This window comes from Lontra canadensis, unplaced genomic scaffold (assembly GCF_010015895.1).
Source record: "Lontra canadensis isolate GAN:19392208 unplaced genomic scaffold, GSC_riverotter_1.0 scaffold46, whole genome shotgun sequence".
Lineage (NCBI taxonomy): Eukaryota > Metazoa > Chordata > Mammalia > Carnivora > Mustelidae > Lontra > Lontra canadensis.
Window position 1 is genome coordinate 8,450,266 of NW_022631040.1, and position 26,037 is coordinate 8,476,302.

Below are 26,037 nucleotides of genomic sequence, written 5' to 3' on the forward strand. Positions count from 1 at the left end.
AGGGGAAATATGGCTCTTGCATTATTCACCCAGCTGCCTTGGCGAAAATAGCCGGGCTGTCATGGGTCCAGCCTAAATGTTGCTTCTTTTTTTCAAATCGATCATCACTCCTTCACCTCATAATCTTACAAGTGCTTCACAGCAGAATACATCAAAGCCCTGATTGCATAAAAGAGGGGCACACCGATCTTTGAGGGAAGAGGCTCAGACTCTTTCACTCAGCTCGCTGTGCGTCTGCTTGCCAACACGCTAGGCAAATCAGAAGTCTTCAAATTCAGAAAAGTCTCTTTGTCATCTTTCCTTGCCTGTTTTACACTTTGAGGGTATCATTACCTCCTGCAAATAGTTACAAATAGTTCAGAAATAAACATCTTAAACCCTGGGGAACACCATTTTGTTGACGCTAAGGTGATTACAGTCACATGACTGTATATTTGTTACTAATTTAAAAAGAAATGCGGAAAATATCTCCTTGAAAACATAGGATGGCCACTTCTGAAGTCTATAAAAATTAACACAATAAAATAAATTTTAAGTTTCCAGTAAAATATGTGCCTACATTTTTCTACGATAAGGGGTTGCTTCAAATATACATCATACCTAACTACACCTAACCTAACTTACTAAATCAGATGGTTTCTGATCGGACTTTCAAGGAGCCCACTGCAGTCTAACCTATGCCCAATAAGAGCACTGGAACACACAACCAACACAGTTCAGAAACGGTAAAACAGACACAAAAATCATTTATTTAAAAGAGCCGGCTGAATTAAAGCTCAACTCTGTGTATAAATAATGTGTTAGGTTTTCACCATTTATTAAGCAAGGGGAAAGAATATGGAATATACAGCACACTGGTCTTTCTCAAACTTAACGCAGGCACCCAAACCACCTGAAGGGTTTGTGAAAACAGAGCACGGGAGGCCCCCCTGCAGGGTTTCTGAACGGGTAGGTCAGGTCTGGGAGCCCCGAGAACATTCCCCATCCTACAGTGCGCGCTCCGGGGACCACGCAACGAGAACTGCGGCTCTAACTCATCAGTATAGGCTATTTCTAGGGAAAATAAAGGAATGAAAATCTGTCGCTCCAAGGAAGATTTCAAAAGCAAATAAATTGTTTTGTCACCTTAGTGAAGTTTAAAAATTGTAAACGAGTTACCTTGGTCGGCATAGAACGTCCCAGTGAAAAGGACTGAGTATGTTAAGTGTCCATTAGGGTGAAAAGGTGCGTCCCACCTCACGTGGGCTTCTCGGGATCCCCGTGTTTTGACAGACACGGTTACTGTTCCTTCAGGAGGAGCTTCTAGAGTTCGATTTTCCACCTGCGAGTGTAAAAAGATTTATTTTTTGTTGGCAAATAAAATAAGTGCGTGCTCCACTCTGAGCATCTTTCTTCAAAGACTCTCTTTTGCTGTGAAGTAAACTATTTTGACAGTAGCATCTTGTATGATGAATACTTCATTTTGTCAGCAGGATCAAAGCGTACCTCGTGTCTTCTTCCTCCTGCTGTTCAAGCTTAGAATTTGAGCTCCTGACCGAGGCGCTTGCTTGTGACTGTTTTCAGAGTACGTGCATCAGCTCACACTGTGATGGTGCCTATGGCTGTGCGTATCCACAGACTCTTTCTAGGACTGCTTAAAAACAATTTTTAAGTGATTGCAAAACAGAAGGAAATGCACAAGATCTGTTTTCATAGGTTTCTGACTGGAGTGGTAGGCTCCCGGGCTCTGTGAAAGGTTCTTCGGGGGGCTGCTGGCCTGCCAGCGGGCATGCGCATGCGCGCGCGTCCACGCACACGTATACACACGCACAAGTACGTGCACGCGCACGCGCACGTGCTGACTTCGCCGAGCGCTGTCGCTACCAGGTACGTAAAGACGGTATCATGCCAGACAGACGTCAAGAAATAAATGTACCTAAGTGATACTATCCCTAAGGTTTAATTACAAATGAAATTTTCATTAATAGAGTGTTAATGAACCTATGCAGAAAAGAGCAAAAGATGAACTAAAGGGAAGGACTCTGAAAGAAAATGTAATTCCTAGCCACACAGAGGCCAGGAAGATTTTAGTGGCTAAATGCATAAAATGACTAGGTGACCAGAGGATGGTCAAAGTGGAAAGAAAGCAGAATGGGGCTCAGGATATTTAGCATCTTCTAATAACTGGCTTAAATTTGTTAACTAATCACCGCAAACTCCTAAGCATCCTTTTACGTGTTTGACCTTTAAAATGTATTGAATATGTTGATAATTTTGACCTTATTCTTAAAGCAGAGGCTCATGCCTCATCACTAGAAGGTGATCAAACACGAAATCCTTAGGCAGGCAAATATTCTCAATTATGAAACCTTCATTTGTTAGGGCGAATACACTTTCCCAATTATGAAAATAAATGTAAAAAAGACAGAGTGTTAATTTTTAATAAGTATGAGGTCACGACATGTTTTATTTTCATCTGAGAAAGGCTATGGGGTTCTTTAGATCTATAACTCCTCTTTTTTTTTTAGTCTAATAACTATGTACCAAAAAATGATAAACTTGACTGGAAAAATATCAATTCATCATTTTAATATTTTATAACAATGCAATTGGTTCCATTATGTCTATGTATATAATTCAAATTATTGCATAGAAAATGATTTTAAAGCGTTCCAAATAAAATGAGATTCAAAAGTTGAAGAATTAAGGGCAATTCCAGATAATTATATTAGTATGCTCAAATATCTGGTTAACTCAAAGTGGTATATTTTAAAAATTTCCTTCAGTAGCTGGATAAATACATCAGTTTTTACTCTACATGAAATTTGGCAGTTGTATTATTTTGCTTCAACTCAGTCTTTTATTTAAAAAAAAAATTACCTCCTTGTTTATCTATCTTGCCTTAAAAAGAATGTTAGGGAAAAGGCATTCTGGAAGGCTGGAAACCTCCCCTGACACAGAAAATAAATTGTTTTGAGAACAAGTATGCCATGAAAACATATAAACATTTTAATAAAATTTTCATCTTTAATATAACTCTTATCATGTACCAGAAATCTTTGCATAAATGTTTCACTGAAAATTTTACATCAATCCTGTTTAAAATGGGCATTATTTTCCTTTTGTAAGAGTTGAAAAATCTAAGGCTTAGTAGAATAAGTATGTTTGCCAATGAGGCACGAGGAATAATAGCAGGTTTAGGGTAGATTTCCCATTTAGGATTTTCTTGACAACTGCATATTGCCCTGAAGATTTAGATGTCTTATATAATAAATTTTTTTCTTTGTAAAAAACAAATGTGAAAAGGTGATATGTGTATAGGTGTGTTTACATGTATAAGCATGCATCACCAAGAACCCAAAGCAGCTTTTTAACTATATCCCATGGCAGTGACCTATAGTTTCACATTTCATCCTTAAGAGGCTCCTTAGAGAATTGAATCCAATGAATGTTCCAAGACCAGACACAGTCATAAAATTCCCAGTCTTAGACTCTACCAGTGTTATCTAACATTAGCTAAGTGGAAAAAACAAACAAAAGCAGAGTGATTATCCTATGGACATATTCAGTGCATCATATTATAATAACACAAAATGTGAAGGGTTTCTCTCTAATATAATTCACAATAGAATTGAAAGCAAGGATAGCTCTTAAAAAGTTATTCTCTGTTGCATTTTCTGTTAATTTTTCATTATTTCAAACACTTATAAAACTTCAGTTACTGGATTAAATTTGGCAATGCATATTAGCATCATAAAATTAGGATCAAAGGCATTATAAATTGTTTTTAACACTGGAATTTCTTTAAAAGCCAAATACGTTGTATAAATTGAATGAGAACTGAATAAACCACACACACACACAAAAATCTTTTTTCAGATGGGTACAGAGTAATTCTTACCAAATCACAAAAACAGGTAATAAACCGGTAGGGCTAAAAACAGAACATATTGAGCTAATACTACATTAAAATGGTAAAAATGTGGAAAATATGTATGCATTTTTATTTTTAAAACACTCTATTTTATCAAACTTGTCCTTTTTATTGTTTTATCCCCTTTATTATTTCAGCTTGCCAATTTTGAGGGTGAACCATACCACATTCAGGAACAGATCATATTTGTCACAGAGAAAACATGGAATAGTATTTTCCTGCATGCATGAAAAAGATGTAAAAGAAACAGGCTTCTCTTTCCAAAAACCAAGAATTATCATTAAAAATCTTGTTAGGCGAACAAAAATATAGACTCACAAAAAATTTATTTTTCAATTTCTGCCAGCAAAAGATCTAAAAACAGAAATCATGAATTTTTTGTTTCAATGAAACACTTGTTGTAACACTGGCTTTAGATAAAGAATACCCTTAAGGGATGTGTGTATCTGAATCTGGACTATCGTTCGTGACTACGGTTGATATGCCGGGCGATTTAAAATATGCAGATATGTAATCTCTTAAGGGCATACTGTAATTGGTACAAAAATATTTTAGAAATCAACTGAAGACTGTAGGTTTTAACTTATTGGCAGCACAGCGTTGACTTGTTCTAAATAAAGACATTGTTGTTCAATCCCAGTGATTAGAGATGGATCATTGACTTGGGAAAAGCGTTTGCATACTGAGCACAGGATAAAGAAAAGTACCAAGGGGAGAAAATAACCGCGCTTGATGTCAGGACTGAGTCTAGAATCTACGAGGCCATGGCAGAGCAGCTTTTACAATCCAATTCTGTTTTCTCCCTTCCCATCAGGGCACTGTGGCATTTGATTTCTTAAGGTTAACATCGCCTACTATCTTATCTGCACAGGACACAGATCAATAACCGTGTCCCCCTTGTTTCAAGTTGCCAGAACATCAAGAGACAGTGTGGGAGCCAATTTAGTAGCCAGAACCATGTGCTGTTTATATTTTTGAAAGAGTCTAGGTTTCAAGCTCATGTGAAGTGTTCTCGTGTTTCTTTGCTTTTTCTTTTGAATGGAGAAGAAGAGCTGGCCTCTTGCCATTCCTGCTTTTAAGAGTAAGTAACCGTCAGAGGGTCTGAGCTATAAAATACTTAATGGCAGTAAAGACTACAGCTCAGCTCCACCAAAAGATGATGTTAGCAGCTTGGAAAGCAACCAACCTCTGAAACGAAATGGAAGGTGTGATCAAAAATAAGGAAGCAAAAATGAAACTGTAGAGCTGTTTTCCAAGGTAATATTTATATAATACACTTTCCAGTGAAGACAGAGTGCATTAAAATGATAGAGCATTAGCAAACATTGCCAAAAAATATCTAAAAGTAATCAGTATTTCCCTTAAAAGAAGCAAAATCTAATTAAGAAAAATGTACAAAAATAAAATCTGATGTTTTGAAGCTAACGAATGTCATGCTGGTCTATGACAATTATGCACTATTGAGTTTTAAAAATTATATTAAAAAATAAAAAGCATGATTTGTCAATCTTTTAACTGCTAATGAAATACACACCATAGATTTCTGAAATGTGGATATCAAAAGCTAGTATTCATGCAGTTTTAAAAACGGTTCTTATGAAACTGTATCACACTGATGATATAAATCTATTTTATTCTATTAGATGAGACAAGTTCAAACTTCTGACTGACTGACATACTTTTTGGGCAGCTGTGTGGCCATACTGTGGCAATCATGGACTTTCAATTCTTTTCACTTTTTAATCATAAGCTTACTTAGTTGTTGAGCCCATTATTAGAAAGAAAAACATCCACTTTAAATAAATATGTACAACAAAATTGAATGTCCTTCTGCTAACCCGGCCAACTTACCTTGAAAAATTTCAGTGAAATACAGATTCTGTCCTTCACTAGACCTATGCACACTCTTGAAATTTATGTTGAATATAAACTCTTTCTAAGTCTTAAATAAAATTTTATAAAAAGAAAATCTCCCATCCTGCTTGAAAGCCTAGCTGTGCACAGAGTGAGTCACCACCATTTACTTCTTCCTTGATATTCACTGTCATCTGACATCGGATACATTCCCAGAATGTAAATGTGCATACTCACCAGTGGGCCCAGAGCACAACCTTTGGCCGTGCATGCTTGCACTCTGAAGGAATGTAAGCTCCAAGGAGCAAATCCATAAGCATGACAGCTGAGTTCTGAGGAATTGTGAATTAATATACCATCCAGATATAGTCCGTAGCTTGTGATAACACCTGGGAAGATAATAATGGACCTTTAGCATGACTACCAGACAACAGCAAAGAATGTCTTAAGAAAGCAAGCACTTCTTGATATGATTTCTAATTTCATGGAATTACTGAATCACAGTATCTGGTATTTTCCGCAGTCTAAACCCTGTCTCTTTCCAAAGGATAAAACAGGCATTAAACCCCTAAATATCAAACTGTTAAGCTAATTAGTATAGAGACAGAAATAGAACCCAAGAGCCCCAGTATGAGACTCTTCATATTACATCATGTGAATAGCTATCTTTTGTGTTCCAGATAAAACATGAATAAATTAAGTACACTTATAATTTGTATTGCATTCTAAAGTGATATCCTTAGTAGATGTTCTCTAGAAGTCAAATGACCTTATTTGTTAGGGTATTATACATTACTCAGGATGTATCAGGCACTGTTCTAAGCACCTGTTGTGTGTGAACTCCTTTTTAACCCTCTCCTAGCAGCACCACCAGAATAGAGGCAGTATCATTATGATCATTTCATAGATGAAGAAATTCAGGCAAGACAGATTAGGTAACTTGCTCAAAATCACATAGCTGGCCAGTGCCGGAGTCAGGATTTGAACCTAGGAGGTCTGACTCCAGAACCCATGTTCTCAACTAAAATATTACATAACCTAACCATAAGCACCTTAATACAAATTGCACAAAGTGCAGTCATGAGACACTCATGAATGGGTTAGAGAAACTATGATTTACTGGTTTTAATGATCAACTAAAATTTATTTCAGAAGGAAGTTTATGTGTCTTTTCATGAAATCAACTAGTAGAGATATGTGAAATTAAATAGTTGTTGAATATGATCATTTGAATTATGTAGTCAAAATATTTTTATTAAAAGGAAGTTAGGGATCTGTGTTCCCAGGAATTACGGAATCCCCAAACTGATCAAGCATTGAGAAATAAAACTTTGCTTACATGCTAAATTAGAACTTCTTTCAAAGTGAAATTAATTTCACAGTGGCTGTTTAATTGCCTCTCTGTAGGATCCCCAAGGCAATCTTGACTCTTCCTTACCTGTGTATTTCTAGACTTAACACCATGCCTAAAACATAGTAGGTACTACATGTATATTGATTAAATGAATAAATTAATGAACACACAGCAGAGTAAAAATATCAGCATCCAATCTAGAGGGAAAATGTAAGGCTATAGAAAAAAGAGATAACTCTCTACCTGAAGTATGAAAAGAGACTTGGTAAAAAGATGATATTCAAGAATAGCTCAGAGATAGATTTGGAGAAGGAACGAGTCTTAAAAGAGGCTCTAGCACAGTCAAGGTTGTCAAGGAATTCAGCTGGCTTCCAAGAGGCCTGTCTCTTAGCCTGGGAACTCCAAATTTGGTCGCATTAATGTCTTGAAGGAAGATCAAACCTTCACCCATCATTGCATTAGGGATAGCATTCCTGGTGGGACCAAGGACATCAGGAGCTTTTTCCCGAGTGTCCCTTTCTCCTGGGAGGAAATCGCTCCCTTCCAGAATCTGCTCACAATGTTTGGCATCACCATCACCTGCAAATTTATAGAATGCTGCACTCATTTTCAGGATATCCTTTACAAGACTGCTTTGGATTTAAAAATCAGTTCATAGCAAAACAAGTAGGGAGTGAGTTACTGCCATAAAAGTTACTCATCTAATAATATACCTCATCAACCCATAGCCTAAGAGATTGCTGGAACGGCCTCCTAAAGCCCACATTACAGCCGAGGCTGGGTGATGACACCTGTGGATTTGAGGGTTCGTACATGATGCTGCGCCTGATTTGAGCCAGGGGGTCAGTATCTGATGCCGGCTTTTCTACAGTGAGAAATGTGGAAATGGGGAATCAAGAGAAGGTAGTCAGAGTGTTTCCTCTTACTGTTACACTTAATATGTTTGCATTCTCCAGCCACAAAGAAGAATACTTAGTTGTGGGCTGCAAGCAAGTTACCACTAAATTAGAAACAGAATACTACGGGGCAATTTAGGATCCTCATGCAACTAAATCAACAGGCAAAAAAGAAAAGAAAAAGTTACTGTGTGGAAGGAGACATTGGCTTCCTGGGGCATGCTGACACTAAGCACACACACCCTTCAGTAGTGAAGGTTTGGGTTACCTTACTAGGTCAAGATTCTGAAACAGATGCACTGCTGGCTGAGAGCAAAGGGAAGAGATTATAAATAGCAACTGTGGCCTTAAACTAGTTATGGAAATGAGAATCGTAGGTGTTATTTCGTGTTTTATTATTTTCATATTACATAAAGATTTGTATAGAATAACTAATTTTCTCTCCTCCGTTTCCCTGCTGATTTATATAAAGGAAGTTAACGGGTATTAATTTTATGTTAGTTTTACATTGCAGGATATCTAGGTCGGTCGTGTCTGAACTCAAGGGAGCATGAACCCAGATGCAATACAATGACAGAGGGTGAGAGCTTCTTCCTTGTATAAAGCAGAGTAGGGTGTTGGGCGGAAGCATGCAGTGATTATTGCTGCTCATGGAAAGTGATGGAAGCAAGAGGAGCACGCATGGGCGTTGAATAATCTCATTATACATTCAGTTCATTTGCCCACAGCCCCACCTCCGCAGGTCTACAGTCCGCTCCGTGTGCTGGGCTTGCCAGTCCGTCCTCTGTAGTTGCCGCCCTCCGGCTTGCTGGTGTCCTCTTGGATTTCACCAGTAGGAGGCACTGCAAGCCGGGCGGAATCAGGAAGACAGAAAATGTCCAACTTGCAGCTCTAAGCGCTGAGGCTTTTGCTGACCGTTGAGAGGTCCGCAGAGGGACAAAGCAGCTGTGGCCTCAAGCAGCGTCTGCCGCAGAAAGGCCTCTTCTGCATTTCCAGCTTCTTCAGTAGTGGACTCTAGGTGGCCCTTGAGCTTGGGCTGGGGCAGTACCTCCTGATGGTTCAAGCACCAAATCAGCAAATCTAGCAGCTTAGCAACAGCGGAGGCCGACTCAGAAGCCAAAGACCAGGGAAGTTAGCAGCGCTCTGACAATCACCATTTTTGTTTCTACAGCCCTTCCAACACATTTGTAATCAACTCCTTATATTAAACACAGTCTGTCTTACAATCCTAGCACATTTTCTGTTTCACTAGTTAGATCTTGGTCAATACATCCTTTAGGATTAAAGCTGTTTATATTTGAACGAGCTAATACTTTTTATGTATTTATTTTTTGAGCTAGTGCTTTTTAAATAAAGCTACTACTTGGACTTATTTTCCTTGATGAGGATAACATTGTATAGCTTATCTTTTAAGAGCAGGCCTATTTCCCTCATTTCCAAATTTTGGGGTAACAGTATTTTACTGTCATGTACCCCTTTGGCTACACCAAAAAGGTACAACTGTCAACTTTCTCCTTTATTCTAGTATGACCATCTCTGATAACTCTGAGAATACTTACAGAAAGTATTTGGTTTAATGCCATTTAATAATCAAAACACAAAAGCACAGACGAATTAAAACTAAGAAATGAAAGATATACGATGTAAAACTAAATAGTCACAGGAAATTTAAGAGAAGAAAAAATGGATAAAATCACAGTAATAATCGTGATAAGAAATTATGATGTGCCAGGCCCTCAGCGAAGCAATCTTTTAATCCTCACCAAAAAAACAAAAAACAAACAAAACAAACCTTATGTGCAAATAATGTGTTGGAGAAGCTCTTAAAGAAATTGTAAGACCCTCAAAATGCTATCTACTTGACCTCCTTTTCAACAATGACATAGAAAGTACCCAAATCAATATTTCTGTTTTCTTACATAATTGGGGAACAGAGAATTTCTTTTATGTTAGAATTATGTGCATAATATCTCATTTATCTGACATATTAGGAAATGACACATTTCATAGAAGTTAATTTTTGTTACAACTAAATCTCATTCCTTAAGTATAAACTTTAAGAATTTTAACCATTTTTAGAGGAAATCTTTCCAGCAAGGACTCCACAGTACTCACCTGTCTTCCCACACAGATTATAATGAATATAATTGAATCATCTTGTGATGACTCAAACCATGCATTATGGACACCAAAGAGTATATTCTCTAATTCAGTAATACCCTCAGGGACCAATGAGATCTAGGATACTTACCCAACTTTTACCCTTCACATCCCTCAGTGGCTACACTTAATCCATTCTTATGTCTGCTTTTTGAGTTCTCCTTCCTCCCTCAGTGACAGTCTCTCAACAGTTTCTTCTTTGTTTTGTCTACCTGACTTAAGCAAGTCAACCCCTAGCAAGCAATGCTAAGAAACTAGATAACCATGACATCCGGAACTATGTATAAAGAAATAACAGACAGTTGCTAAGAGAAGGGCTTAGAGTAAGATGAGTGCATGGCAAATGAGCTGAGAATAAAATTAAATGAGATTTGTGACAGTTAATTCAACTGCTCAGAAAATTTTTAGTATGGAGGATGCATCTGAATGGAAAGGTGGGTGAAACTCAAGTCCATCTTTCACACGAGTGAGCGCACACATGCACTCATGCACACATACCTACAGAGTAACCCAGCGTTCGGTAAGTAACCACTATTTGACAGCACTTGCGGGAAGAACTTAAAGATCAATTATAGATCTAAATTGTAGAATCCAAGTGTACCCTGGGTAAATGTCATCTAGCCTTTAAGTCATATTGGACTCTCTCCACTCCTCTTCCTCCCCCACCATACCAACTCCATCACTGAGACACATAGACTATACACTCTCAACTGATCTTCACCCATCACCATACTCATGGCCACCTAGACCATTCTGCCATCATCTCATATCCGAGAATAATAGCCAGCCTCATGTTTTGATGCATTATTCATGTTTCCATACAATTCATTCTTTACAGACAGAGGGCCATTTTTCAAAATGCGTATCCAAAAATGCCATATGCAATCAGACCTTTGCTGAGTACTAGCAAGATGAGAGTTCCCCATCCTAGGATTGGGAATCTGGGGTCTACGTGAGCACATTGTGAAGCTGGAACAGACTCGTGATGTTGACCTCTCTGGGTCTTCTGCCTTTAGCTCCAGGTCTCAACAACTAGTCACCAGGTCTCAAGGTCAGGCCAAAGTGGGATACCACCATGGTTTAGAGCTGGTGCCTACATCTGCCACAAAAAGGAGCCTGAGACAAGTGCAAGTATTTCCTTTGATCTGGTTTGGGCAAGGCCATTAGTGATATAATCCATGTTAAGGACATATGGTCAAACTGCATGGCAAATTGGTGGACAATAAGAGATACCATTTGAAAATAATAATCCATTTCTTACCAAGATAGGCAGGCAGATGTCATAACTTCTCACTAACAGACTTTTTAATGTAAATTAAATTAGTATTATATGAAACATTGTATAATTCAGTTCTAAAAACATACATTTAGCAATTAAGTCTCAAATATGTATTAAGACAACAATTTACATTGATCTCAGATTTCTAAAGTATATAACAAAAACTAATGAATTTCCAGTGCACATTTTAAGTGAAGCTTAAGGAGGCACTTTCCTTCATTAAGTAGAGTACAAGACATGTATGAATAGGTTTGAAAAAAAGTTAAATGTAAAGTTCTTAAAATGCTGTGTGTTTTTTAAATTTTAAACACTTTATTATTAAAAAATGTACTGAACACTCATGTTGAGTAAGACAATAGGCAACATGTTTGATATGAATTATTTCCATTAACAACATCAAGAAATAAGAAGTGTTATTTGCCTTGTTACTGAGTTAGGGGAACGGACTCTTAGGCTAAGCTGTTTTCCAAGGTCACGCAAATAAATATCAACTCCTGCTTGGAGCCTGGCAATCTCATCCGCCTACCACCAGCGCTCCTCTTCTTCATCTCCAGCCTAACTTTCTCTGCTAAAATAGGAATTCCGCTCAAATAAGCACTGACAAACCCATTCTGGCCCTACAAACAATTAAGTTGAGCATAACAAAAACTTAGTGTGTATCTACTGGAAGTCAATTCCTGAAAGCTACTATGCTTGGTACTTTGGGGAACAGAAACAATAAGGAATAATATCTGCCTTTACGGAAGTAAAAAAAGGGCTAAACACAGGTCTAATTAAACAATTGAAGAGTTATATAAAAGTGATAAGCACCACAAAAATTTTATGCTCAACAAATGGTATAGACATACAAGAGCTTCTAGCAAGGGACAATCACTTTGCCTTAAGTAAGTCCTGAAAGCTTTTTAGAGCAGCTGGGGTTTCTGTACAAAGCAGCTGGGTCTTCCATAAAAGGCAAAATGTGAAAAGGCCGTGTCTCAGAAAGATGTTCCTTGTGGGGAAATGACATTTAACAATGCCTGGAAGCAAGAAAATGCAAGGTATAATAAAGACCTCCAGAATAGATCCGTATTCTGTTGTTATTGTAAGTGGTGAATGCCTAATAGAAAATGAGCCTTCAAACGGATGTTCAGACCTTGAATGCCACACCTAGGGTTAGGGATTTTATGATGCACAGGAGAACTATGGATATTTTTGTGTATTGACCAGGGGTTAAAATAAACATGATATTTAGAAGAATTAATCTAGAGTCACAGTTGCAATAGACTGGAGTAGGGAAGACCACAGATGTAGGGAAAAGGGCAGCTGAAAATATCAAAAGAAAAAAAATTTTTTTTTTGAAAACCTCCTTTTCCTGAATATATAGTAATGAGTTGTGATTGAGAGAGGGATGTGGGAATGCCATATTGCAGTGGTAGTATGGAATTCTAAGAGAGAAATAGCTTTAACAGTTTTATATATTTTCTCTTCTTTAATAAAACAAATTTATAATGCTTAGAGCTGAGGTTAGGGTTAGAGCACAGCATGGTGTCATGGATCACTATGCAGGAAAGGGTCTATCCACCTTAGAGAGGTTTTGTGAGGGTAGGTGCGAATGATTTCCAAAAGCCCACTACCAAAGAACTAACTTACCTTTCATCTACTGGTTTCAAAGGGGACTGTTTTTCAATTGGGGGATTAAAAAAAAAAAAGTCACACCCCTGTTTTGCATCTTGACTGTATCAGTGTCAAAATCATCGTTGTGATCATGTAATATAGTTTTAAAAGTATCCTGGGGGAGCTGGAAAGTGTCAATGAGATCTCTCTTCATGATTTCTTACAACTGCATGTGAATTTGTAACTATCTCAACATGTAACATTTCATTAAAATGCAAAACAAATACCGTTACATAGGAAAGCACGGCAAAGTAAGAGGAGGCAAATGCTTGAAAGTCAAAGGACCTTTATGCTGAAAAATTAACAACAGTATTCATGTTTTAGATCAGATGCCATCAATCCTCAGGAAAAACGCTTGAAGGCAAAAAAAAAGTTTTATTTTCCCTTTACAGAGGAGAAAAACAAGTTGGAGAAAGACTGAATAACACAGTCAATGCCACACAGAAAGTGTCGGAGCTACGGGTTGGTGTAACATGCAGAAACATTCAGGTTCAACAGTGCACAGAACATTACACTCTCTAACTTCTGTGCACCTATTTCTTCTATATTTTTAAAATTATGTGATAAAACATAACAGAAAAATACATAAAATATGTTATATCTCAAAGACAGATGAAAAAGTGGAAAGCCATGTAACCATCACCAAGGTTAAAAAATAAAATATTGCTAGCACCCCACAAATCTTCAGCACCCCATGAACCTTCTATGTGTCCTCCCTCATTCCAGCTCTTTCTCTTCCTCACAGACAGCTGTGTTAACTTCGAAAGAATGATTTGTTTGCTTTTCTATTTAGGAATGCATCCATAACCAATATAATTAAGCTTGGTGAATTTTAAAATTTAATGCTAATAGAATCATATAATATATAGTTGGGGGGGAGGCACCTGGGTGGCTCAGTCAGATGGGCATCCAACTCTTGATCTCAGCTGGGGTCTTGATCTTGGGCTCATGGGTTTCGGCCCTGCGTTATGCTCCATGCTGGGTGTGAAGCCTACTTGAAAAAAATATATTTTTGCATCTTTTCTTGTTCACCATAATAAGCATGAATCCTGTCTGTCTTATTGAGGGTGGTCACACTTCACTCATTTCCATTGTTGTATCGTATTCCTGCACAATACAATTCATTCATTTATTCTACTGTTGACATTTGAATTGTTTCCTCGTTCTGTCTCTTATGTCACTGTATCTGTTATCATTTTTGTACTTGTGTCCTGAGGCAGACGTGAAGTTTACTAGCACATAGGTCCTGGAGTGAAATTGTTGGAATATATTTAATTTTGCTAGACAACACCCAACCGTTTTTCAAAGTGCACCAATTCCCACAATGAGTCCTCATTGTTCCATATCCTCAAAAAGACCTTGTATAACTCACAGTTTTAAACTGTGCCAGTACTATATGTGGTAAAATGGTACCTTTTTTGGTATTATTTTTTACTTCCAGCTTATAAAAGAGGTTGAGCACATGTCCTTATGTTCATTAGCTGTTTGCTTTTTGTTCTTTTGTGAAATGCTTTTTCAGATATTTCCCCAGTTTATTATTATTATTCTAACAACATCTGGAATATGTTATCATTGACAAAGTGTGTTGGAAAATAATAAATGAAGTAAAGAGTTTGGGTTTCATTTCTTCTAAGTTTAAGTTTATATATTTTAAAACATTTTATCAAAATGTAGATGACAGATGATCTTATATTAGTTTCAAGTATACAATGTAATGATATGACAGTTCTGTACATTAATGCTCACCATGGTAAGTGTAGCTACCATCTGTCACTATACAGTGCTATTACAATTATTATTGGCTACAGTCCCTCCCCAGTTTATTATTGATTCCGAAGAATACTGTAAGTATTCCAAATACTAGCCTTCTGGCAGTTACGTGTGTTATACATGTTATATCCCACTCTATTACTTATCTCTTTAGGTACTTTGTTTACAGCACATTTTGATGAAAGAAGAGTTTGTAATTTTATTCTCCCTTTTACCATTTTGAATTTACCTATCTCTAATAATCCTATTTGCCCAAAAGTCTCCTCTATATGATATTAAAATAGCTCTGCCAACTTTCTTTTCTTCTCTTATCCTTTCTTTTCCACAGTTTGGGTTGCTTTTGTTTGAGAAGAAAGGGGTTGACAGCTAGTTCAGGGGTCTTTTTGTCAGTCTTCAAGACTCCTGAGGAACTACATGTTGGCTGTATCCTCATAGCAACACTAAGTCAAGATAAATGAGAATCCATCTGAGGACTTTGTACCTGACCAAGCCCCTGACATCACTGTTGACATTGTTTATGAGTAAATGGTTAGCTGGTATTGATGAGAGCTGCGCCAAAGAATGGACACTAGTCAGGTACCAGGTAGCCTTGGGGGGGATGTAAGAGCTGTGATTTCATCCAATATCATTTGATTAAGCTTTTAGAAAAAAGGAGGGAGAGCACACGACCTTTCTTTCATGACCACACACTTTTACAACTTAGGAAGCTCACATTTTCCAAACTTTTTTTTTCCTTATCAATAAAATGGGGGTCATATTCCTTGTCCTGGTGGCCTGACATAGTTAATGTGAAAATCAAATGAGTGAGCATATATGCAAGTACCTTAGGAATCAAGTGTGATGCATATAAGAGGAATGAACTTAGAGCTGTCCCTTCCTTCACATGTAAATTAAAGCCTTATTTGCTGTGAAAATCTTGCCTTAGACTATCTCTTCCTATGCTCACCTGTGTCATGTACTGCATATCTCTTGTAAAACATAACCTGCCCATCTCTCGGAAGCACGTTGTAGACAGGTCTGTATTCCCTACTTGTATGCTATCTGTCATCACCCAGCAGTTTCCTATGTGTGTACTAACTATTTAAGATTCCTCTCTACCCCAGTCAAGTCCAGAGAGCACAGTGTGGAAAAACAAAACAGAACAGGTACTTCCCAAGTGCTGTCAAATACTTTTTGAAAAAAGAAATCTGCTGGATTTAGTGGATTTGGTTTTCAGTAGTTATCTGATTCCTCAGTAAATACTTATGGAATTCCTACTATGTGCCAGATATTGTGTTTCAAGCTGGAAATACCCAGAACAGTCCTGGTTCCTGCATTCATAAAACTTCCAATCTAAGTGAGTAGGAGGACTAAGTGGATTATGTATTAAAAGAGAACCAGATGGAAAAGAAGAAAAAATGGTAGTGGCTGGGAAGGCAGATGCTAACCTCATCTAGGTGGGTTAGGAAATTAAATTTTTCGAGAAAATCGTGTTTAAGATGAACTTAGCCCTTGGACCTACTTCATCAAAAGGAAAAATGTCACAAATCATTATCTGATTACTTTCAATAAGTATTTCATAATAATTAATAGAAAGATTTCAATGAGGTATCAATGAGTTGATTACTATTTAAAAAATTAAATATCACAGACATATTAGATAAAGAGTCTTCATCTAGAACTTTTGAATACCATTCTCCTTATTTGCTTTTAAAATGTCTAGAGTGTCAAAGTTTAACTAGATGGGATTTTTGTTTACTTATTTACTTTTGCTATTCCCAGAATACATTTTACATCTATCTCTAGACCCAGCCCCCGGATTCTGTGTGTTAAGTGTGGATTATACGAGATTTAAAAATCAGTTAAGGACTCAGCAGAAACTTGATAGCAACTCAAACTCATTTACAAAGCTATGGGCAGAGTTAAGGGAAAGACCGGGTGGTAATAATGCATTCCCAGCAGGTCCTAGTTAGGACTCCTAGGAGACCATGCTAACGGAAGTTCAGTAGGATCCTGTAAACATCCTCAAATTTGCAAGGGAACGGATGAGAACAGATTTGGGAACCTGGACAAAGAGCTGGAGTTATAGGAAAGGGCCATTGGATGGGTGCTGTTGCTTTTGGAGGAGGGATATGGCTCTACCCTGGAGCCCAGAGCCCAGGCTCAAAGGGAACAAAGGCTTTAAATTCTGAGACTTCCTTCTCCTCCCACCCTCTGATCTCTTGCTGCTGCTGCCACTGCTCAGGGACAAACCAAAAGGAAGCCAGAGAGAGAGACAGAGAGCAAGCTCATCGACACTGTGAGTAAAGGTCAGCCTTGTAGGATACAGGGCTGAATGAAAGAGCAAAGAGTGGATCCAGAAAGTCTGAAAAATATATACATCTAACATAAAAAAATTATAGTAACACTTTATGTCGCACTGTTTCATCTTTTCTGTGCTTTTCTTTTGCTTACTCTCTTGTGCTAGTAATTGGTAAGCTAGCTAGAACAAAATGAAACAATAGAATGCTGTGTGATAAAAAGGGATCAGGTTATTTAATCTAGTTCTACAAATCCAGTTCCACAGTGGATAATCCACAAAATGGATACTTAATTCCCATTGGCTCGCCAGGGTAAGCAGTTTCAAGTTTATCACCTTTCTCTTTCCATAATGGTAGAATCTTTAAGGTGTTTAATTTTCACAGGGAAGCTGAAACATAATTGTCCATAAAGCACATCCACTGGGGTATATATCTTTGTGCCTCTTCATCATGTTCTGTCAAATTGTGTTTCCTAAGGTGCTCAGTAGGTTGTCATCTATAACCAAGGAAATTCAATACAAGTACAATACGATGTAAATTTAATACAAGGTATCTCTATGTACACTGAAGAATTCTGTTTACTGTAAGAATTAAACAGCAATGCTTTCGTGTGTCATGAAAATAACATGTATAGTGAATATAGATGCTCCAAACATTTTTTTTTTCCAGTACAGCATGGCAATATGAATATCAGTGGCAAGTTTTCCCCCAAGGTCCAGATGATGATTGAATGTGGCAGTTATCTCCCTGTGTGAATACTTGATCCTTCGATTAAAAAGGAAAAGAGAGAACAGCTTTCACATTGTGGAATAATGCCTTATTACCGTTAGGCTTTCCTAAAAATGGAATCAACGGAACCTAAAAAAGACTGTGCTTGGGAAATTCTACCTGACAAACTGATTGGAGGTGTTTCATAAAAGTTACACAAGGTTTGCTCAAAACTGTCAAGCAGTTTTCCTAAGTGATTCACTGAATTCTAGAATCCATTTCTCCCATTAAAACTGAGCATTTCCAGGAAAGAAAATAGAATTGCCTTTTGGGTATTTAAAAATAAAGTTAGTTCAAAATAAAAAGTTTGAAAAATAGTTATTCCTTCAAAACCACAGAAAAATCAGAAGAGAAATCATAAGAATTTTGAATATTGTCAGTGAGAATGATGTATCAAACAAGTCAAAGCATCTAAAAAATTTTTTTTTCACGTGCCTAGATGAAATACTGAATTATGAGCTTTTCTACAAAATGTACAGGCAGAAAAGTACAGTGAATAAAATCATGAATTTTTTTGTCATTGACACCTTGCTTTGTATTAAATTCCTACTTAACGAGTTGTCTTAAACAATTAATGCTTATAAATCTGAGTTTCCCCAGCTGAATGTTAGAGAAGCCATACCCATTTCTTTTTTTTTTTTTTAAGATTTTATTTATTTATTTCACAGACAGAGAGATCACAAGTAGACAGAAAGGCAGGCAGAGAGAGAGGGAGAAGCAGGCTCCCCGCTGAGCAGAGAGCCCGATGCGGGGTTTGATCTCAGGACCCTGAGATCATGACCTGAACTGAAGGCAGAGGCTTAACCCACTGAGCCACCCAGGCGCCCCAGCCATACCCATTTCATGGCTGGTTGTGAGGACGAAGTGCTTGCTACCTAGCTCTAAGCTGTAGCTATTCCTACTACTATGACCATCAGTGTTGGTAGGAAATCAAATACTTTTTTCTTCATATGGGTGAATTGCTTAGTATTTACACACACAACTTCGACATAAACTATAAATGTCTATTTCTTTCTCATCATTTCTTAATGTGAAGGATGACATATAAAATATATAAAAGTTCTGTAGTTATTTCTTTACGACGCATTTCTGAAAACATGCATATATGCTTAAAAACTAAACTTCATGGGGTCGCCAAGGGGGCTCAGTCAGTTGAGTCCAACTCTTGGTTTTGGCTCAGGTTGTGATCTTAGGGTCATGATATTTCAAGTCCCATGTCTAACTTGACACTCAGTATTAAATTCCTCTCTCTTTCTCCCCTCCTCCCATGCTTGCTCTCTCTCATTCTGTCTTAAATAAAGAAATAGATAAAATATTCTAAAAACCTGAGCTAAATGTTCTTCCATAATGTTCCATTGTCTTCACGGTATTATGTATAAGTATGCCAAAATAATCAACTTCTTAAATTCTTTCTGTCCTTATTGACCCAATTGCCACTATCTTGGTACATATTCACATCCAAATTCTCAAAATGCCAGTCCAGTACAAAAGGCTGAATTAGGAAAATATTTTCATAGGTTCCTTGAGTACTGTTTCTTTTCTCAAGAAGTACCTAGGACCCTGTCCCATGGGTGCCCAGCTCCCCTTCTCCTGTGCATATCTTGACATTACCTCATCATGATGTCAAGAACAGTCTACCCTTTCTCACAGAGGCATGCAACACAGATCTGGTTTCACGTGCTGTCTCTCTTTAGAATCTTGACAAATCACTCAGCTGAGAAAGTCTTAGGTCAAACAACTAGGTCTTTGAGCCTTCAGCAGGACAAGAGGGAGAGGCCTTTCTGCTGTCTTTGAAATCATTCTTCTACATTATGCAATTATAAAACATGCCGTAAATGTGTGTTTGTGTGTATTGTATGACTGAAGATGAATATACTTCTCACATCCATACAATTACTATGTTATTATTGTCCCTGTCCTCAGCAAACATTAATTCCTTCAACAGCAATTTAATACTCCTCTACCCATGACTGGAACCCCTGCCAGTTGCTGGCCCTAGAACCGTGAACAAGGGGACGGAGGACAAGACGCATGCCTGCCCTTATGTGGGTCACAGTCTAACAGGGAAACTGTTCTAGCAAATTTGCTCAAGTAAAGATAGTGGATAGTTACAAGCAATTGTAAATATTAATAAAGGATAAGAATTTCACATTCTATATTACTACTTACTATTTAAAAAACATATTCTGATTACTTTCAAATGTTACTACATGTTATGCTAGGTAATGAGAAATCAGTTTGGTCTAGTCAGATATTGATACTGATTTTTCAGCAAGGGAAACTTCAAGTGTGAGGAAAAAGCATATTTACAGATTCTAAGGTCTAGGCTTCTAAAAGGGAATATGGCTCAGGAGAATTTGGAAGCTCTCGAAAACATAATTCTAATTATGCAATTGTAATCTTCACAACACAGGTCACAAATTTAATAGACAGGAATCCTTCCTGCCCCTTCTCACTGATGGCTGATGGTATGACAAAGGCAGGGTCCAGGTGCTGCACAACAAAGGGTTCTTATCTTCCTAAAAGTCACTCTTATTCAGGTTTTAAAACCCTGCCTGAAATTGCAGCCTGCAGAGAACGCCTTTGCCAGAGAGAACATGGATGCCCTGATTAGAGAAACAGAGCTGGAGGTTCACATCCCCATTTTTGAAGGTAAGTGAAGCAAGGGGCTAGAATTCAGTAGGACATCTTTGAAGGAGAGCAGAGCCTTAGGTGTGAATCAAGTGATAAAGACCAGGTATTTAAAGACTACTTGGTAAAAGAAGGCAATTAATAGCATGTAGCATTATTTATAACAGTAAAATAATGGAAGCATAAATATCCACTGATAAAACATGGGTCACATAAGCTGTGGTTTTATTCAGTGAGATTCCACTGCCTTTTAAAACATTGAAGCTGGGCTTTCTCTGCTTAACTGCCCGGGAAAGATGTCTCCACCATGTTGTTAAGTGAGAAAAATAATGTTGCACAGGACAGATAGAATGATCTTAATTTGGTTTAACAAATGTATATTTTATGTATATATCTTTATGTGATTATTAATTGAAACTTTTATTTTTTTTTAAGATTTTATTTATTTATGAGAGAGAGAGAGAGAGTGAGCACAGGCAGACAGAGTGGCAGGCAGAGGCAGAGGGAGAAGCAGGCTCCCTGCAGAGCAAGGAGCCCGATGTGGGACTCAATCCCAGGACGCTGGGATCATGACCTGAGCCAAAGGCAGCCGCTTAACCAACTGAGCCACCCAGGCATTCCAAAACTTTTGTTTATTTTAAACAGCCTTTAACCTTTCTTCTTCTGATTTAAAAGTTTGCTGCATTTTATTGTGTCCTCTCTACCTCATAATTTTAAAAAATGTGATAAAAAATACCTAACCTAAAATTTACCATCTTAACTATTTTTCTATGTATAATATAGATTGTTGACTAAATGCACATTGTTGTATAACGGATCTCTAGAACCCTTTCATGTTGCAAAACTGAAACTAGATTCATTGAACTGCAACTCTCCCTTCCCCCTCCCAACTCCCTGCCCGATTCTACTTTCTGTTTTTATGTGTTTGATGAGACTTTAGAAACCGCATATATGTGGAATCATGCAGTGTTTGTCTTTTTGTGACTGGTTTCTCTAAGTTAGCATAATGTCCTGGAGGTTTATCCCTGTTGTAGCATGTGATGATTTTTTTTTTAAGGTCAGAATAATATTCTATTGTATATACATATACACACCACATTTTGCTTATCCATTCATCCATCTGTGGACATTTGGGTCTCTTCCATCTCTTGGCTAATGTGAATGATGCTACCGTGACTGTGGGTGTGCAAGTACCTCTTCAAGATCCTGCTTGCAATTCTTTTGGATAAATACCCAAAAGTGGGATTGTTGGATCACACAGTAATGCTATTTTTAATTTTTTGAGGCATTTCCCATACTGTTTCCCATAATGGGTGCCCCATTTTACATTCCTACCAACAGTGCCCAAGGGTTCTAATTTCTCGACATCCTTGCTAACATTTGTTATTTTCTGTGCATTTATTGTTTCTTTTGGTAGTGCTAATCAGCAAAGTTTTAACTGAGTATCTATTATGTGGGTCAGGCACTATTCTTAGAACTGCTGGTACAGCACAGAATGAAAGATTCCAGAACAGGAAGAATTCTCAGAGCACAGGATGCATGTCCTAAAGCAAAGAACAAGCTTCCCAGCACACGATGTGAAGTGAGAGCAGGATGGGAGACAAAGAAGAAAATGGCAATCAGAAGGGCAAGAGGCCATTCTCTTAGTCACTGGTTCAGGATTATTACAAGACTCTGATGAGTAGAAAGTGACTGTTTAAATCAGAGTCATTTATGAAAAGCAGAGAGCCTGTTTCCTAAGCTATGCTGGCTAAAGAAGACCACTTGCTTGTTAGGCAAGAACTAGACATTTATATCCCAGCATGTGCAAAACCATGCAAGAAGCATCTGTTACACGACAAGACAGTCTAAATGCTTATGTGTCTCTGGACCTGCCACATCTAATGGAGACCCAGAGGATGGACACTCCCACAGCCCATAGGGCTCCCTGGGGAGCTGCTTCTCCATACATTTGGCACCTTATTCACATCCTGACCTTGTGATTCCCTTGTGTTCCCCTATGGAACTCTAATATCTTTAAGATCAGAGATTAGGCAAATTCATCTTGGTATCATCAGAATGATGGCACCTAGTAGGTCATCAAAAAATACAATTTGAATGAATAAATTCAGATTTTTGCAGGGTCTGAGGAAGTTCTTGAAGTTATCTGGGTGAAAAATATCAGTGACCTTCCTTAGAGAAGTGCAGTTGAACGTTGCGTGGTAAGACAAATCAGGAGTGAGCCAGGGTTGAAGTCAAGATTGCCACCCAGGCTTCTGGCTGGCGTGACTGGGTTGTGCTAATAGTGAGAGGAGTAACACAGGAGAAAGGGCAGATAGAGGGGCAGAGAACATGTGGAAAAATCAACTTGAATATGTTGAAAATAAAGGGTAATAACAATCCAGGTGGAGGTCTCCAGATCTTGGGGTCCTGGGATTAAGCCCTGTGTTGGGCTCCCTGCTCGGTGGGCAATCTGCTTCTCCCTCTCCCTCTGCTCTTCCCCGGCTTGAGCTCTCATCTCTCTCAAACAAATAAATAAATAAAATCTTTTTTTTTTTTTTTTTAAGAGACCCACGTTTAGTTCTGACAAATGACTTAGATTTCCACAGTGAAGATGGAAAGAAAATAGGGGTTGTCAATGCCAATTTTACAATCAAGAGAACCGGGGCTCATGGAATTTAGTCCATCTCCCCAAGTAACACACTACTACACAGCAGAGGTAATATTTGTCTCTAGGCCTATTTGACTCCACACACACATCTTACAACACTACAGTAAGCCTTAAGTATCCTAGAAAAGAACATGTGTTAGGTGTGTTACAGTAAGTCATAAGTATTTTAGAAAGGAACGTGTTACAACCCTATAGTAAGCCATAAGTATTCTAGAAAGGAACGTGACTCTGTAAATGCAGGTTGAGTCATACGTTGGGAGTGACCTGAATACTAGACTAAAGAATTTGGATTTTATCTGTTAGGTTTTTAGGGTGAAATATGAGGCTTTAAAAACAAATAGAGGAACAAGTTGTTTTCCAACAATCAGATTTTCCCTCTTCAGACAACAAACAATAAAAATCAAACAGTGGAAAATTTGGGGCAAGTGAAGAGAGAAGTAGGTGGCATGATAGTTGCTGTTTTCTTTTTAAATGAACACTATTACTTTTTAAATGTCTAACACTGCCCTACAATAAAAATTTTGAAAATTCTGATGTGACTAAACACAAGACTTTAGAATACAATTAACGTGTTTAAAGAAATCTGCAAAACTTCAAATTCTTTTTGGTTCAATGACTATATTTTAAAATTGCTTGTAAATGCACAAAACATAGTATGCAAATATTCTTTTAAATATAGAAAGTATTTCTCTAGGTCCACCTAGGATTCTGAGTACAGTTGTGGTTTCAGGTGCCATGACCAACTGGTATGAAGGAAAATGTTCTATGATGCAAATCACGTAATGGCATTTAATACCAATCCAACTGGAATAAATCACTAAGATTTGCATTGCCATCTATGGGCTAGATACATTTGTGGAGCACGAAGTATGACAAGATTTTTCTACTTTGATACTTATATGAAATAGAGATCCATTTATTTTTTTAGTAGGAAATCTGTAACAGTACAGGAATCACTTCTATAGCAGAGATAATCACTCACTGTAATCATTTGAGCTCTCTCCATTACCTCAAATACATCTAATGCGTTTGTTAAAAGTTTAATTAAAATGAGATAACTGAAATAATTAATATCATAGTAAACATAAGACAAACTAATAAAATTACAATTTTTTTCTTCCATTCTTTTTGGCTATGCTAAAGAAGGCCATCTCAATTTTCAGTAACAAGCTACTTAAAACAATTTCTAGGAAATTAAAAATCTTGATGTTTGTCTTAAAGGGAACAAAATTTGATGGTACATAAGTGTCCACCAGTGTCGAACAAGGACAGTATGTTGTGTGAAACTTAAAGATTTTCTAATAAATGAATAAAGTAATTTCTACCGCCAAGTTTTTACAAATTCTTTATAATAAGATTTTATTTAAGCCAACTATAACTGGCTAACTTAATTCTCTAAACTATGCAAAGATGTGTATATCATTTAGAAATATATGCAATCAACTTGAAGTTAAGCAAGTAGAAATACACATATATTTAATATATGCACTGTTTAAAAACTGCATGCTGGCAAATTTACATATAATATATTAAAATACAGAGTTTCAAGTGGTCTCTTCTAAGATAAGCTTACTCAATCAAAAGCATTTTGAAATACAAGATGTGCATGGACTTTCCATCTCTCTGCCTCTCTGAGAATGAACTAAGAACTGTCAAAAATAGAAACTCCCTGAAAATATAATGTCACTGTCACAATAGCACCTTGGGAATCCTCATCTGTTCTCTCCACCTCTCCTGGACTGTATTGAACAATAAGATGCAGTACACAAGAACTATCAAAAGGGAGCACTTTTGAGCCACCAAAATTGTGTGTTAGCCTAAAAACTACAATCTCCTAACTACAGACAATGATACTATCTCAGGTATTTTATGTGCTAAAATGATCATTAAAAATTAAGCACCACATATAAGCTGCCATTTAGAATATTAATTTACCTTTGCTAATCATCTTTTTAACTTGAGGCTAAAAGAGTTCACTTACCATTTGGATATTCAGGCTCTGTCCAGGAGATGTGAAAGGAGTGGGGTGAGTAGGAGTGAGCTTTGGGGGCCGGCACTCCTTCGGGTATCTGTTCCTCAGTTAGGGCCTCACTGGCCTCGCTCACGGTGCACCCACCCCCTGTGCAAGCCTGGGGAGAAACGCCAAAACCACATTTCATTCTGGGTCCCAAAAGTTTTAGTGAGCCTTGGAAACAGAGGTTTCGTAACAAGAGTTCCAGATTCTTTGAAATACAGTTTTGTTGATCCACATCCACTGCCCCCTGCACCGCCCCGCCGGCCCTGCCACCCCACCAAATAAATCTGTTTCAATGCTGAGGCCTGACATTTAATTAGTTCGCTTTTTAGGACATAAGACAGCCATCTCCAATAATTAGAAAATAACCCAAAACGTATGCATGTATGAATTATAAGTGCATCCTATTTTAGAGCCTAGAGAGAGATCATCTATTGCCTGGGTGAATCACCTTGATGAAATCAGCCTCACACAAAGTTTCCTAGAAGGAATTAAGTGCGTGCATGCACAGATACACACGCGTGTGCGTGCACAACGGGAGGGAAGTACTAGAGACTGAAACTACTTCAGGATAAAAACAAGTGATTTGGAGTAAAGGAAAAGATCTACAGCAAATATAATCACTTTCATTGCGACAGTGTAACCAATATGCTTAAAGCACTGCATAATTTGAAATTGAATAAAATAGTATTTCTCATGTATCAGCAACAAAGCAGTTGTTGAGTGACTGTTTAATGGCTTAGAGGGTCAAATCATTTACTTATGTGCCAGAGGAAATGGGCTCATTACAGGGCCAACTTAAAGTGATCACAGAAT

At 37.6% G+C, this 26,037-nt stretch overlaps 1 protein-coding gene across 1 annotated transcript in view; it reads right to left on the bottom strand.

Annotated features, from left to right (window-relative positions):
• Positions 1-26,037, bottom strand: part of USH2A (usherin) — a 678,599-nt gene that overhangs the window by 311,348 nt on the left and 341,214 nt on the right. Inside the window, exons 34-36 of the mRNA XM_032872913.1 lie at positions 25,189-25,336; positions 6,005-6,156; positions 1,159-1,321 (exon numbers count right to left, since the gene is read on the bottom strand). Of these exons, the coding sequence (XP_032728804.1) occupies positions 1,159-1,321; positions 6,005-6,156; positions 25,189-25,336 (463 nt within the window). The remainder of the gene's footprint in view (positions 1-1,158; positions 1,322-6,004; positions 6,157-25,188; positions 25,337-26,037) is intronic.